Here is a 14830-nt window from a genome sequence, read left to right as displayed (position 1 = left end):
ATGAAACAGAAGAAAGTTGCTAAAAAGTTTATCGATAAACTAGTTTTGATACGGAGAAGAGTTGCAAGATATCAAATGGGATGCTGACAAACTTGTGATGATACAGATTAGAGTTGCATGATATAAAAAAAATTGATAAATCAGACATGATAGGGAGTTGCCATGATAAATTAGACATGATTTTTTTCAAGGCAAAACCTGTTTCCTGAAACCAGGGCCGGCGAAACGTATTTGAAAGTGGAGGGGCCAAAATATCAAAGTCTTGAAAGGGCTTAGGAAAGGAAAGAGAAATTTTAGAATTATTTTGTCTTAGGGATGGCAAATGAAACTGTATCTAAATGAAATAATATACTACATTAATGTTCGCTCTTGCCTTAAAATTTTTCTTTAACTCTGCAGGAAAGTGGGGGGCCATGACCCCCCAGCCCCCCCGGTTTTGGTGGCCCTGGAAACTCCCCATTAGCAGCCTTTAAAATACTAGTTGTGAAACGTTATGGCTAAATAAATCGCTTAACTGTTCTGGCAAGAAATATAACCCTGCCTTATTGACAGATAAACATTCAGTTGGCAATTTAGAAGAATGCTTAAGAACATTATGACTTTCTTGGAAATCTTGGTCACGTTTAGCGTTCGTATTTGTTCGTCTAGTTGTATGTAATGGCCATAGGGTTGCCATGGTTCATTGCTCTCCATGGTATCGTACCTGCAGTACGTAGAGTAATTAGCAAGTAAAGTAGAATGTAATTTTCATTATAATATTTTATATGGATATGAAAAAGAATATTCTTGGTCACATCTACAAAGTCTTGCTTCAAAATTGAAACACTTTCAGTGCATACTATATAGCAATATTTTTGACTTAGATGGCCAATTTTATTCTTCTATATCTGAGAGAATCTTCTGATAAACATAAAATATGTGGCTATAATCAAATTTTTCATCTTTCTTTTGAAAAATAACGTTGCATTTCAATCTCTAAGTCATCGACCTTGGTGCTCTTGTGACACTTATGCATGTCTATGTAAGAACAAAAACAAAGGCTTTTTCATTAGTTCCGACAAAGATTCTGTTCCACAGAATTTTTCTGGAACGTAAATTACTTACCGTTTTTGAACTGTTGTTTCCCCGTATTTGTCTTTGTAAGTACCATTCAAGGAGATAAATGACCTTCCTGTTGATATATGTATCACCAGCAATGATAATAGATGGTGTTTGAAAACTAAAATGCTTGCGTAAGTTCCCTGATTAAGAGAGCCATTTCAAATTCTCAATACTGAATGAAAATGAATTGCATTAGATCGGGGATCTATTTGGCTGCAATATCCTTCAAATCTGATTCGCTAAATACAATGCTTCAATACCTGCTGTTGGCACATGTCTAAATAACTATCGCGTGATTAAGTAAGTGACTGCTTAGCGTGATTGAAGTCATTTCAGTATACAGGTAGCCTGCAAGAAGGCCCAGTATTCTGAGGAAGAAAGATATATTAACTATATTCTGTGATGAATTCTGACAAGTTATACGGTTCCAGAAAAAACAATGCATTATCCAAATGTGTACGTCCTTCTTTTGATTTTAGGGTACGTATCTCTGGAATGTTACAATCGCCGAATTTATGAAACTTTTTTATCTTTAATTTGTGCAAAGGGACAGGGATTCAGAATATTCTGAAAGCTTCTGTTTGCCCGTCTATTGTAGAGTCCTTGATGCAACATAGACAGAGCTGCTTTTGTTTGAGTGTGCAAGGAAGAACGGATATAAGTTTCTACTCTAATATTGAAGCATAATGTGACCCCCAAGAAGCTTAATTGCATAGTTTTTATACAATTATCTATAAGGAGGATTTGATTTACTTGGAGATGCAGATTGTACTATAAATTTCAAGTGACTTTCGCTTCCTATGATCTTACCTCTTGCAGTTCTTTCCATAACAAACTATTTTCTAAATTCTACTTCAGGCTGGCATTGCTCCTACAACGTGCTGGGTCATGGATTTTACGTCTGCCATGCAAAGAAGAGGGAGTGTTTGACGTTGCATCTCCAGGCTACGCACTTTATAATCGATTGCTTTCAACATTGACCGCTTCAAGTTTAGAAGATTGTTTTGAAAATTGCAGAATTACTAAAAGATGTAAGTCTGTAAATTTCAAAGAATCTGGTGAAGGTAACTGCGAGCTGAATACTCAAACAAAGGGGAATGGTAACCTGGTAGATTTCAAGACCAAAGATGGCTGGACCTATTATGCTACAAATTACAACAAGAAAAATGTATGTTTATGAAAGTAAAACGATTCATTAAACTGTTGAAACAAGATTTAAATTTTCATATCGGTTGTAAAAATCTGAGTCTTTCTAACATCTTTCTGCATTCAGGATGAAATAAATTTTTGTTCTTGTTCTAGATTGGCTCTTACTGCGAGTTATTCAAGCCTTGCAGGCAGTCAGAGTACTGCATTGACACGTGCTCGTGCCCAGGCTTTAGGTGCTCCGATTGCAGCGATAAATACAAACTGAATGATGAATTGCAATGCGTTGGTAGGTATCTATTTTCTATAGCAACATTATTCAAGGTATTGAAAAGCAGGGAATAGTCTACATCGGTAAATTTCACTTTTCATGACACCTACTCTCCCTGAGTGGTTGAGAAAGAGATTCCGTTGGTCACAGAAATTTTGCACTTGAAGAACAGGAGCTTATCATTTAATATGCTGTTGGGAAGCTCCTTTCCTATGACATTTCAACTAATGAAAAATAACTTCTCTAGCTTTCATAGAAAGGTCTGAAGAGAACTGGGCACACCTGTCCCCGCTTTTCATTAACAAAGGTACCTATTTGCAGCAAATGGAGATGCCTCCTACTCCAACATGTGTTCAATTTTCCAACAGGTGCTCCTTCTTTTAAAATACTTTTCTACGATTTTTGCCTTCAAATGAATGATTTCATTTCATTTAGTGAATATAGCATTAAACAAGCCAGCGTTACTATCGACACAATATGATCAGTACACACCCGCAACCAACGCAGTTGATGGTAGCTTAGAAGCGGTGCACAGAACCTGTGCCATTACAAAACATCAGAGTTTTCCTCCATGGTTTCGTGTTGATCTTCAACAGACACTTCCTGTTCGATCAGTTGCTTTGCAAAACAGGAGGGACTGCTGCTGGCATCGGATGAACCCTTTTGATGTTCGCGTCGGCATGAGTCTGGAGAATGATGGTAGAGTGAATCCTAAATGCGTCAGCGGTGCCAGTTTTACCCAGATAAACCAATACCTCAGTTTAAAATGCCCTTCAGCAATGTATGGCCGTTATGTCATTGTGTTGGCTGAGACTTCAGGCATAATGGAGCTTTGCGAATTAGAAGTTTATTCATAAGAACAAATTTGTTTGTATTATGTAGACACTAACAAAAGATTGTAATTCGATTACAAATTTTGCACATATGGTGTGGTGTGGCGGATGCTTTCGGTGCCTATATGAAAAAAGGGAGCTTGATAATTGAATTCTTAACAACACACAAGACTCAAAATTCATGTAATGTTATATATCTATTTAAAAAAGGATCATGCTATCAGACCTGACCGTAATTTATTTAAAGCATTTTAAAATTTAGCCTATAAAATATTTAGATTATTGTCTTTTGTAATACAGCCAGGTATAAAATGATGGTTTAGTTGTATTTTTCAAAGGGTAAGAGGAACGCCCATAATCCTATGCACCTATAAGATCATTTAATTGAAAAATGTCTGAGTTAAACAGTAACAATTCTTCTAAAAATAATACAATACACAACCAAACACATTCTGACTTTCTCTTTTGCTACCCAAGCAATCTTAAAAACCTTATTACAAGAATTTATTTTCTATAACACTTATTTCTTTTTTAAAAACTCTTAACATGTCGAATATTCTTAAAAATAATTATGCAAATGTTTACAATTCTTAAATATCATAAAGAAAAAATATTTTTAATGTAACGTTTTACTTTATATCTTGTCAGAAAGGTTGCCATCTTAGCTTCTGTATCCCAGTTTTTTCAAAGTTTCGAATTTCTAAACAAAATGACTTCCTCCTATTGAATGGGATTTTCTTTGGCGGCTTAGCACAGTGTTTCTTTAGTTAAAATTACGCGGCAATATTACGTTGAAAGTTTGAGCTTAAAATTAGCAGCTTAAAATTATTCAATTCACCTAAATTTCATAGTTAATTTGTATCGTTAGCTGAACGATTAAAGCTTCAACATTAATAAGACCATTTATGAATTATGCTGCTTTTCTGCAAAAACTTTTGGCTTTGATTAGTTCAACTATGTTGTAATTATGTTGCAAATTACATAAAAAGCGTTTTATATTCAATCTATTCTGTGATTCAATTGACAAGTTGAAAGTGAATAGGCTGCTACAAAGGGTCATTTTATTGAAGATTCCATTTCTTAGTTTTTTAGTAATTATCTAACTAGTTCAACATCATTACTCTCCTTCTATTTACTTGCTGATGGTGCAAACATTTACTCTGAAACTCAAAGTCTTAAAAAGTTAAAAATGGCTAACTGTCAACAAGTTGGCACTAACCATTGACAAAACTAATTTAATGACATTTGCAACATTCATTCTCAGAAACTGTAAAAATCACAATAGGAAAGGAACTGATAAAGGCCTTAGGCCCTATTCGCACTGCAAATATGATAATGTTTGTCAAACCCGATATTCTCACGCCAATTAAAAAAACTTTTTCATGATTAACAAAGTTTGTCAGAATTCTGTTCGCATTAGGCAGTTTTCTGAGATGTTGTATTGTTATCTAACACGTTATCAGGTTGCCATTAAGAAATTGTACCTTTTTAAATCGTGATATGATTTTAAATAGCACCCTGGGCTTTTTTATTAGTGTTAACATAATTCTGGCATATTCGTCGAGTCACCCACTGGTTATCATAGATTTTCACAAAATGGTGATGCTCCAGAGCTCTACGACGGAACCTTTGACCAATTAGTCGAAACATTACAATTTGTCAAATTTCAGATTTTGCTGTTCGCATTTTACTTCCTACGGTACTTCCTGACAAACCCTTGCCGCCTTTGAAGATAGAACAATAAGGGATTAATATTATCAGGTTTTTTAGATGCAGTGCGAATAGGGCCAAATAGCAATCTAGGTACCCTATTACACCGCTTATAGGCACACCTCATTTAAAGGCGAATGCGCTTATATCCGAATATAGACGCGGCGTGCTTATAAGTAACCTGTGCTCAAGGGGTCCGGAACACAGAATAGCTTCTAAGTTGATCTTAATCTTACAGATTTTTCGAGAAAAATGAACAAAGAAACAGCAGTATGGCTATTTATTTTCTCTCTAACGACGTTTAAATCATTCCTAGATTATTTTTCTTGCATTATCGATTTCTTTAAATTCTCTTTTGAGTAGAAACTGACATGATGGTGAAGACATCCTTGATGAAGAAGACCTGAATGGAGAAATTATAATCATTAATAATGATTCGGATCCTGAGGAAGTTTATACTGAATATCTGTTAGAATATCTAGAATCTACTTTTGAAACATTACTCAGGCCATTTTTTTGTTACAATATCATTTCTTATAAGCACATGCCCCTGAATCTGAATCGTTTATTTTTTTGTACCCTGTAAAAAGGTAAAATGATGAATTTATAAATACATGCGCTTTCAAGCGGGGTAAAAGTGTAAATAAAATTCATGGCGTTATTTCGAATGAAACTTTTAATGTAAATACCATTTATTTGAACTTTCAAAAAAGTTGCCAAGAAAATGTGACTCGTTTTTCACGATAATATATTTTTATTCCAGTTGATGTTTTGATCTGAAAATGCAATGAATCATTCGAAAAATTATGAAAAGTTCATTATATCGAGGGTAATTATTATAAAGGGACCTAAAATTTTGTTCGTGTAATATCGAGAGTTCGTTATTTTAGAGGTTCTTTATACCGAGGGAATTTGTTGGGAGTTTCTTAGGCAGAAACAAAGGAACCAGACATTTAGTCCGTTATACCGGGAAGTTTGTTATATCCGGTGTTTGTTATATCGGGATTCCACTGTATTTGCAAAGGCTGTTAATTGTGAATTTCAAGAAACAGGTTTTTGCCTTTTTAGAGTATTTCGAAACAAATGTAAAACGAAAAAGAGTTTCACAAACATGAGTCCTTTGTAAGCAGGCAAAGGGCGGTAAGTTAGACTCATAATTCTTCTTTATACGGCATTGATTCGTCTAACGACAAAAAGCAACTAGTTAGACGGAATAACGGGACCAATCTAACCACAAGACTAAACCAAATTAAAAACCAGCCCTAAAATACCCTTAAAAGAACCTTAAAAAATGATTATAATTATTAAAATTTTGGTTGAAACGCCGCCAATCAAGAGAACTTCTTAATACACAGGCCCCTTTTCCAGGTCAAACTTTTTTGCTTAAAACAAGTAGAGATGACATCTTATAGGTAGCAACTCTCCATAAAAATGTTGCTGGCAGGGGAAATCTATTGGTCTCGGTTTTCTAGTTAAACTTCAATTTGCGTGTCTGTAACATAAATTTTCAAAAAAACAATGTCACAAATCTTTAATAGAACCAAAACCAGAGCCTTTTAGTGGCACCTGGAGCTATGGTGTTCAAAATATCTTTCAGCTAATTGCAGCAATATGAATTATGAATCATTTTCAGATTTAGCTTCTCCTGATTGCTTCTTGTTCATTGAAGTAAAGTAAAAATTTCTCCTACTGCTCTCCTAGAAACAGCAAGCTGATCATGGTTTCAAGATTGATTAGATTTCGCTTGCGTAAGGAACCTGCCTAACAAAGCCATCTCCAACAGTCCAGGCTGAATGAAAATGAATTGCATTAGATGGTAGATCAACATGGCTGCTATCTTCTTCAAACTGGATTCGTTAAGTACAATGCTTTGATACCTGTTCTAGTGAATAGTCATATGAACTACTTCGACATGAGGTAGGTGTTTGCTTAGCAAGATGAAAATAATTTCAATAAAGAGGGACTAGAAAGAGGTTTCACTCTAAACTGTCATGAAATTCTGTGGAGTGATAGGTTCGCAGAAAAAATAATGCGGATTCCAAATGTTTGCATCTTTCTTATGCTTTCAAGGTAAGTATCACTAGAATGCTGCTTTTGTTGAACATAAAAATCTGTTTGTTTATCTTATTTTGTTTCTCCACTGAGGGATTCAGAATGTACAAAAGATTTCTGTTTACAGGTCTAAAGTAGAGTCTTTGATGCCCCAAAATAGTTCTGTAGGTGTTTTAGTGGTCAAAATAGGAGTGATATAAGATTTTACAATATTGAGTGTCAAGACAATCCAATCGAAAAGCAACTGAATTTTGCAGATTTGTATGTAGCTGTAATGGTTCAGAATAAAAAGATTGTGATCATTTTATAAATGTTGATTAAAATATACTAATTTTGTTGTATATGTTTTCTTTATCAAATTTTCGTGAAAGGCGACCAAAAGATAAATTTCCTCTTTTTTTGTGAAAGAGCCGGTTTCGAGCTCTTGCAGTTCTTTCCTTAAAAACATTTTTCTTAAATCTTTTCAAGTCTGGCATTGTTCCTAACTCGTGCTAGGTCATGGATTCTACGTCTGCCATGCAAAGAAGACGGAGTGTTTGATGTTTCATCTCCAGGCTACGCACTTTATAATCGATTGCTTTCAACATTGACAGCTTCAAGTTTAGAAGATTGTTTTGATAATTGCAGAATTACTAAAAGATGTAAGTCTGTAAATTTCAAAGGATCTGGTGAAGGTAACTGCGAGCTGAATACTCAAACAAAGGGGAATGGTAACTTGGTAGATTTCAGGACCAAAGATGGCTGGACCTACTATGCTACAAATTACAACACTAAAAATGTATGTTTATGGAAGTAAAACGTTTTATTCATTTTAATGTGGAAACAGGATTCAAATTTCCATATCGGTTGTAAAAATCTGAGTCTTTCTAGCATCTTTCTGCATTCAGGATGAAATAAATTTTTGTTCTTGCTCTAGATTGGTTCTTACTGCGAGTTATTCAAGCCTTGCAGGCAGTCAGAGTACTGTATTGACACGTGCTCGTGCCCAGGCTTTAGGTGCATCGTTTGCAGCGATAAATACAAACTGAATGATGAATTGCAATGCGTTGGTAGGTATCTATTTTCTTTAGCAACGGTATACGTGGTACAAGGAAGTCAGGGAACCGCTTACTAAACTTTTGCTAAACTTCACGTCAATAAGGTGCAGGAATTCTTTTTTGTCACTCTTTCTTTTTGCTACTAAGAAAAGGGATGCCATATGGCTTAGAATTTTAAACGGAATTTCTTATATTCACGTTGTAAGGTATGCTGAAGAACTGGTGTCTCAAAACAAATATGCCTTTTTGGAAATGCTTGTGTTTAAAACAATTCACCATATTAAAAATATTTACTTTAGCGTAAGAGGAAGGGCCCGGAGCAAATTAGAATTCTCACACCTGGCTTCCTGGACCTTCTATGTCATGTTGAAAACAAAGCCTGTCCTATCCTTTTCTAAATATCTAGCCGATGTAAATGAATACACATGCACAGGTTCAAGTAAGGACGTTGAGAAAATGTGGACTCTATTGAGAACGGGTCGAAATGATGTATTTTTAGGTTTCCATTGACGCTGAAACAGTCGAAAATGATATTCAGAAATCATGATCTGATATTGATAAACCATGTATAATATCGTTAATCCATTAAACAGACAAACTGTTGAGGTTTCGCACCGGCTTCTATCGGTTTTACACTTTGTTTAATGTTGACAACTCTGCTATGCACCAACATATATGAATGTTTAAAGAGTTTTTCTCTAGAGCTCTGACCAAGTTTTTAAGTAAAAGAAAAAAATTTCGCCTGTATGTAATTCTGTTGAATTTAGCCTTTTGTAGCCCTTTTGTCCCCATTGGAGCACAGATGCAAGAACGGAGGGAGGGGTGATGGAGGGTGGGGAAGTCACAGTGCACATGTGCTCTTTTGAGTAACCGAGGTACGGTGCCTATTTGCAACTCCTGGAGGTGTCACTCTCTTCATACATGTGTCCCCTCATTTGAAAAAACATTTTCTATATCTATGCCTTCAAAAACTTGATTTAATTTTCTTTTAGCGAATATAGCATTTCACAAGCCAGCAGTTCTTTCGACGCAGCATGATGCAGACACACCTGGAGCCAATGCAGTTGATGGTAGCTTAGTAGGGCATCACGCAACATGTGCCATTACAACACATCAGGAATTTCCTCCATGGTTTCGTGTTGATCTACAACAAAAACTTCCTGTTCGATCAGTTGCTTTGCAAAACAGACAATACTGTTGCTGGCATCGAATGAACCCATTTGATGTTCGCGTCGGCATGAGTGTGGAGAATGATGGTAGAGTGAATCCTAAATGCGTCAACGGTGCCAGTTTTACCCAGATAAACCAATACCTCAGTTTGGAATGTCCTTCAGTAATGTATGGCCGTTATGTCATTGTGTTGGCTGAGACTCGAACAATAATGGAGCTTTGTGAGCTAGAGGTTTACTCATAAGAACACATTTTATACTCTGTAGATTCCCAAAAGATTGTAACCCGAATACCTATTTTGCACAGCTGCTCCATCTCCTTTAAAGGGGGGGGGGGATCTGCTCAAGGGAGCTCTTTTAGTGGAAAGGGTGGTGGAAGCTTTAGTTGGTTTGAGATGTTCCTATGTGTAAAGACGTAGTTGGCAAAATCTTTGCTTTTTATATGAAAAACAAGATTCATAATTTTGTGTCATTTCTCAATAAGAAGCAGGCTCAATTTTATTAGGCTCGACTGCACATTTAAATGAGGCATATCAAATTTTAGCCTGTAATCTCCTGAAAACATACTCTTCAAGGATGGAAATTACGGATTAGTTATATTTCTAATAAAGTAAAACACAGATAACAATAGTCTTAGGAATTTGCTATTTTATAGAAAAATCTGATTTTATTTCCGCTTTTCTATTCTCAAAATCCTCCCATAGTTCTGGTTCCATAAACATCTTTTCCTTTCCCGTTCTCCTTCGCAGTTTCCCTCCCCAGGTTATACTTGCTTTGACTCTCCGAGACTCTGTTTGACTCTGCCTGAGTTTTCCCAAAAATTGACGCATACCCGCTAATTAATGAGCATTTCCTCAAACTCCACTGCAGTTGCATGTATGTATAACAGTTAAGGCCTATTAACTTGCTTGCTATTTAGAAATCAACACATTATAAAAGAAAACATTGTAATTTGATAATATAAAGAATGTCGTTATATGTTTAGTTAAAAGTCAATTGAAAACCTTCCCAGGGAAAGTCCGTCCTGCCCTTCGGGCAGGGGAGGGAGGTCAGCGCCGGCCCCTGTGGACCCATTGTTGCGTGTTCATTTGCATATTAGAACATTAGTATCAGTAGATCGTCTCGTTTCTTATTCCAGGGAATTGAAATAGAAAACATCTCTTTTCGCAAAATCAATACTAGAAAAGGTGTCCTCAGTTAAAATATCTTTCAAACAGTTTGAGTAAATATTTTTTAAACAGTTTGATTACGGCTTCTTTTTTTGGAAAGATACATTATAATGTATTATAATCACATTCCATAACCTGCATAAATTTCATTGTTTTGTGTAGAGTTGTCTTACAAAATTCAAAGGAATGCGCAGAGGAAGAATACTTTAAAATCGTTGCTTAGTTTTGAGTGGTTGTACATTTGCTGTAGTTCAGGCTAGTCCATGAAAAATATTAAGGTGAATACACTGTCTGTACCAATAAAGAATCACCAAACACAGTTGACGTTAAACTAATCAATATTTCTAAGAGGCATTCAGCGATAAAATATTGCCTAAGATCTTCAGCAAGCAAAAACATGTATCCTACCATTTCCATTAGGTCTATCTATAATCGTTACTTTAAATTCGACATATATTGATTTATATATATGTATATAATTTAATGTATAGTATAATATATATATATATATATATATATATATATATATATATAACTAAACTTTTGTTTCACAAAAAGCAGTAGTGTTATAAAGAAAAATGTTTTAGGAAAACAATGAAAAAAGACAATTTTTTTTCCGGAACGCGTTTCATCCTTTCAATGAGGAATCATCAGCCTTTTTAAGAATCTATCATGGATATTCTGAGTAATCGATCCAGCAACATTTTTACTATGTTCAGGAGTGCTAAAACAACAAATTAACTTAATTTACGTTGCTAGCATTTGGAAAAAAGAAACATCGTCGAATCTCATTTGGAATATTGAGTAAGGGCTGAAACTCTTAAATAAGAGAGTTACGAGGGATTGGCATTATGTGCCTTCGATAAAAGTGTGTCTTATGTCAAATTTCCAAACAGTTTATCGGAAAAAGCATCAACTTCAATTCACAATGAGATCTTTTTTAATGCAAACAGGAATTCAAAAATAGGAAGAGAGGTCAGTTGAGACTCAGTGGTACTGGTTACCTGGCCTTAGAAGTATCATGAAAAAATCGTATTTTTTAAGATCACAACAGACTTGTACGAGCTGCACAATTGGTTTGCAAAAATGAAAGAATCTTTAGTATAGTTATGAGAATATGAAACTACTTTCACTGTACGACGTCTGGGTTTACTAGGTGACTGAATGTTGTTGGCTAGTGAAAGGTAACTCGATATATCGTTGATTTTTACCAAGGCAACGAAAAAGTGGTCGCTTTTGAAAAATTGCCTTGAAAGAATCTATTAACTTTTCACAAGACAACACCATCACTTCCAGCCTTTTAATGTCATCAGGACAGTCCCAGTATGAAAATTTATCCCCACCAACCAAGCGAAAGGTTTTTTCCTAGCATAAGCTAAAGTATATATTAAATTTCAAATAGCTTCAAGCCTGGGGATAATTATTTAATAGAGATAGCAAATAACTAATGTCGGTGGTTTCTGGAAATAATAAGCTCTAACAATATTAAACAAGCCCTCCTTGATGCTATACTACTAATGCATCTTTTGTTGGTGGCAGGCTTTTATGCGTTGAGCCTTCTTCGTGAATAGCATACTTCTACACTCATCTATTAATGATAGCCTACAAGTACGATCGTAGAGCAGAACAAACCTCTCAATTGACTAGACTAATTAATCCTCAAGTTTTTGACACTTTGATTGCTTATCCTTAGTAAATTTTGTGCGTTACCATAATACAGCCTAGAATAAGAGTCTGTTAATATGAACAAATTTATCCCACCTCTCAGCCCATAATCGGGCAGGTGGGATGAACCCATCGAATCTTCACATGCAAATTCTATTCCAACTTCCAGCTGTATATAGAGAAAATCATCCAACCTTCCAGCCTGTGTGCTGATAAGGTAGAAAATATTGAATCGCGTTTATATGAACATTCCATCCAAGCTTCCTGTTTCATCCCACCTTCTAGCGTTTATATGGAAAAAATCATCCTACCTTAGTGAGATCCCATCTCTCATGAAGGGGGATCTCACTTTACCGGGCTGGCTTGTTTTCCATATTAACGCTAAACGAAAAACACAAAGGATTCTATAGAAGAGTGGGATCTCACCTCTCAGCTCACAGGCTGGAAGGTAGGATGATTTTTTTTAAATATCCATCAAAAAGTTACAATACATAAATAAAAGCTACGCTACGTAAAAATTTACTTTACAATACTACTCGGACGATACCCCGAGGAGCAAAAGACTATGACTACCCAGGGGCCATTGACACAGAGGTTAAAATAAACTACTATAGTCTGTCTCAAATTACATGCCACGAGAAATGTCTGCCATCAATTCAAATTTAACAATTTTTTTGCGGTACAGAATTTGAAAATGGCTTTGAAAAAAGCAAACATTTTACGACATGCTAAAAGCTTTTTCGTCTGACACTCCTCAGAGCATAAAACATCAGAATAAGGTTCCGAAAGAACACGATGGAAAATATATACCCAGTTGTGGATCGAAATAGGCCAATCAGAAAAACGCAAGCACAAGACCGGTATAGTTGACCAATCAGTGCCGCGAGCCTAAATAAAAATTACCGATGACGTCATAAAATGATGATGACGTCATGAAAGAACGTTTAAGAGTAAGTATAATAGTAATTCAATACATCTTTCAAAAGCACTGAATGTATGCTATTCGAATATGGAACATATTTGACAATTATAGTTGTGAGAAAACAATTAAAATGGTTCAAAGCAAATTTTCTCCAGGTTGATTACGTCATCAAAAAATTTGACTTCCGCTAAAGATATTTTTCATTTCATCTCAGATTTGAAATCTGCATAGTTAATTTAGTGCAAAAATGCAAGAAAAGTTAAAATCAAGTCCTTGGCTGATTTTTAAAGAACTTTTATTATTTTTTGATGACTTCATCAAAAACAGTAGCTTCCGGTGATAATTTTTTTTGGCCCATCTTGGATTTGGAATCTCCATGGTCGATTTAGTAAGAATGTGAAATAAAATTTGAGGTTAGGCAGTTTGCTAGTTTTTTCTACAAAATTCCTTGTCTAAATCCACAACTTCTCGATGCTGAGCTCCCGACAAAGAGAGACCGCCATTACAACGACATCTGTGTGTACGGTTCTGATGCTGATGTTTTGGCGAATTGTTTCGCTGCATTTTTTGCGCGAAGGAAAATGTGTGTGATTGAATCCATAATTTATATTACAAAACAAAACGTTGCTCATTGATTCAGAGTGTCTTACGTATGTTTTTTAAAATATGTGAATTTTTAAATGCTTGAAACTGCTAATATCTTCTAAAACTATCAAAAATAGAAGCGGGAAACAAAAATGGGAAAAGATGCACTTTTCCGATGCACGTTTGGCAATTTTCTTCATTTTGTGGACTAGGACTAGGACCAAACTAAATGTTCTAAATATAGTAAATATGATAGCCTATGGAACTCATTTTCCTGGCATGACGTTTCAAACTTCAGATTGTATACGAATACCAAATTAAGCAAATATACACTCGTTTCATGGATCGAAGTGACTTTTTCTATTTTGAGGACTGGTACCAGGTTCAATGTTCTAAAAATTTGCAGCAACCTTTACACCTCAAACTATATAGGTTGTGAAGTTTTTTGCTAGTATGATATATTGCACGAGGATTGTGCGAGGATGGCTCAGTTGTTAGAGGCGCTGACTACAGACCAAAGGGTCCGTGGTTTGAGTCCCTGGCATGACCAAACTTTCACCCAGAGTGGGGAGAGTCACCAGCTCTCTGTAATTCCAGGCGTAGGAATCAAGTGGTGTGGTCCCATCGAGAGGAAGGACCAGGACACTGCTCGATAATGTTATACAACTTGTTTTGTCTGTCGTGCATCGTGTTTGTGGTTCGTTATCGTTAATGAGGATGTCTTTCGATGTTTGCGTCGGTCCATTTTGTTTGTCATCGTGCCATCTCTATTTTAGTTGTTATTAGTCCATTTGCCGTTAATTTGTGTCATTAGGGTTTTGTGTGCGTCACTCATGTTGTTAAAAGCGTATGTTCTTTGAGTGCAAGTCCAGTCGAGTCGAAGTTGTCGTTGAAAGAAGTCGTTATGTTGTAATTCGTTGGTTGTTGCTAATTTATACTTTCACTATTGAAGAACCTTGGTTTAAAAAAAAAAAACGTTATTTTACATTGGTGACCACGACGTGACGAATTCGCAGAAAAAAATGGAAATGATTTCAACAGAACAATTCAGAGAAATTCTGTTGGATATTATAAAGACCGTTGTATCTCACATGGCCGAAAGGGTGAGGTTGGCAGAGGAGAATGGGAGAAATTTCTTCGTGAATCGAACTAATGTCTATCGTGCTGAAG

At 35.7% G+C, this 14830-nt stretch overlaps 2 protein-coding genes across 3 annotated transcripts; both read left to right on the top strand.

The window, feature by feature from the left end:
- Positions 1-1411: 1411 nt before the first annotated feature.
- Positions 1412-5054, top strand: LOC135694676 (uncharacterized). The gene is made up of 4 exons (XM_065213501.2): positions 1412-1581; positions 1960-2269; positions 2404-2536; positions 2954-5054. The coding sequence occupies exons 1-4, from the start codon at positions 1541-1543 to the stop codon at positions 3373-3375; spliced, it is 906 nt and encodes a 301-aa protein (XP_065069573.2). The 5' UTR covers positions 1412-1540; the 3' UTR covers positions 3376-5054.
- A 1745-nt stretch (positions 5055-6799) lies between these two features.
- Positions 6800-11042, top strand: LOC135694819 (uncharacterized). Of its 2 annotated transcripts, none has more exons than XM_089109604.1 (4): positions 6800-7131; positions 7609-7891; positions 8030-8162; positions 9143-11042. In XM_089109604.1, the coding sequence occupies exons 1-4, from the start codon at positions 7091-7093 to the stop codon at positions 9562-9564; spliced, it is 879 nt and encodes a 292-aa protein (XP_088965730.1). In that variant the 5' UTR covers positions 6800-7090; the 3' UTR covers positions 9565-11042. The 2 variants fall into 2 exon arrangements, with proteins under 2 accessions (XP_088965730.1, XP_065069771.2); XM_065213699.2 differs by having other exon boundaries at positions 7582-7891; positions 9143-11041.
- Positions 11043-14830: the final 3788 nt, after the last annotated feature.

This window comes from Rhopilema esculentum, chromosome 8 (genome assembly GCF_057945365.1).
Source record: "Rhopilema esculentum isolate cy_ngs chromosome 8, ASM5794536v1, whole genome shotgun sequence".
Taxonomy (NCBI): domain Eukaryota; kingdom Metazoa; phylum Cnidaria; class Scyphozoa; order Rhizostomeae; family Rhizostomatidae; genus Rhopilema; species Rhopilema esculentum.
The sequence above is the reverse complement of the archived record's forward strand: the minus strand, read 5'-3'. Positions and strand labels throughout refer to the sequence as shown.

Bases quoted from the DNA above. Each gene is read 5' to 3' on its own strand.
- LOC135694819 (XM_065213699.2), top strand. From the start codon at position 7,091: ATGCGGATTCCAAATGTTTGCATCTTTCTTATGCTTTCAAG. The intron at 7,892-8,029 runs GTATGTTTATGG...TTCTTGCTCTAG, and splicing joins CAAATTACAACACTAAAAAT to ATTGGTTCTTACTGCGAGTT. The intron at 8,163-9,142 runs GTAGGTATCTAT...ATTTTCTTTTAG, and splicing joins TGATGAATTGCAATGCGTTG to CGAATATAGCATTTCACAAG.
- LOC135694676 (XM_065213501.2), top strand. From the start codon at position 1,541: ATGCATTATCCAAATGTGTACGTCCTTCTTTTGATTTTAGG. The intron at 2,270-2,403 runs GTATGTTTATGA...TTCTTGTTCTAG, and splicing joins CAAATTACAACAAGAAAAAT to ATTGGCTCTTACTGCGAGTT. The intron at 2,537-2,953 runs GTAGGTATCTAT...CATTTCATTTAG, and splicing joins TGATGAATTGCAATGCGTTG to TGAATATAGCATTAAACAAG.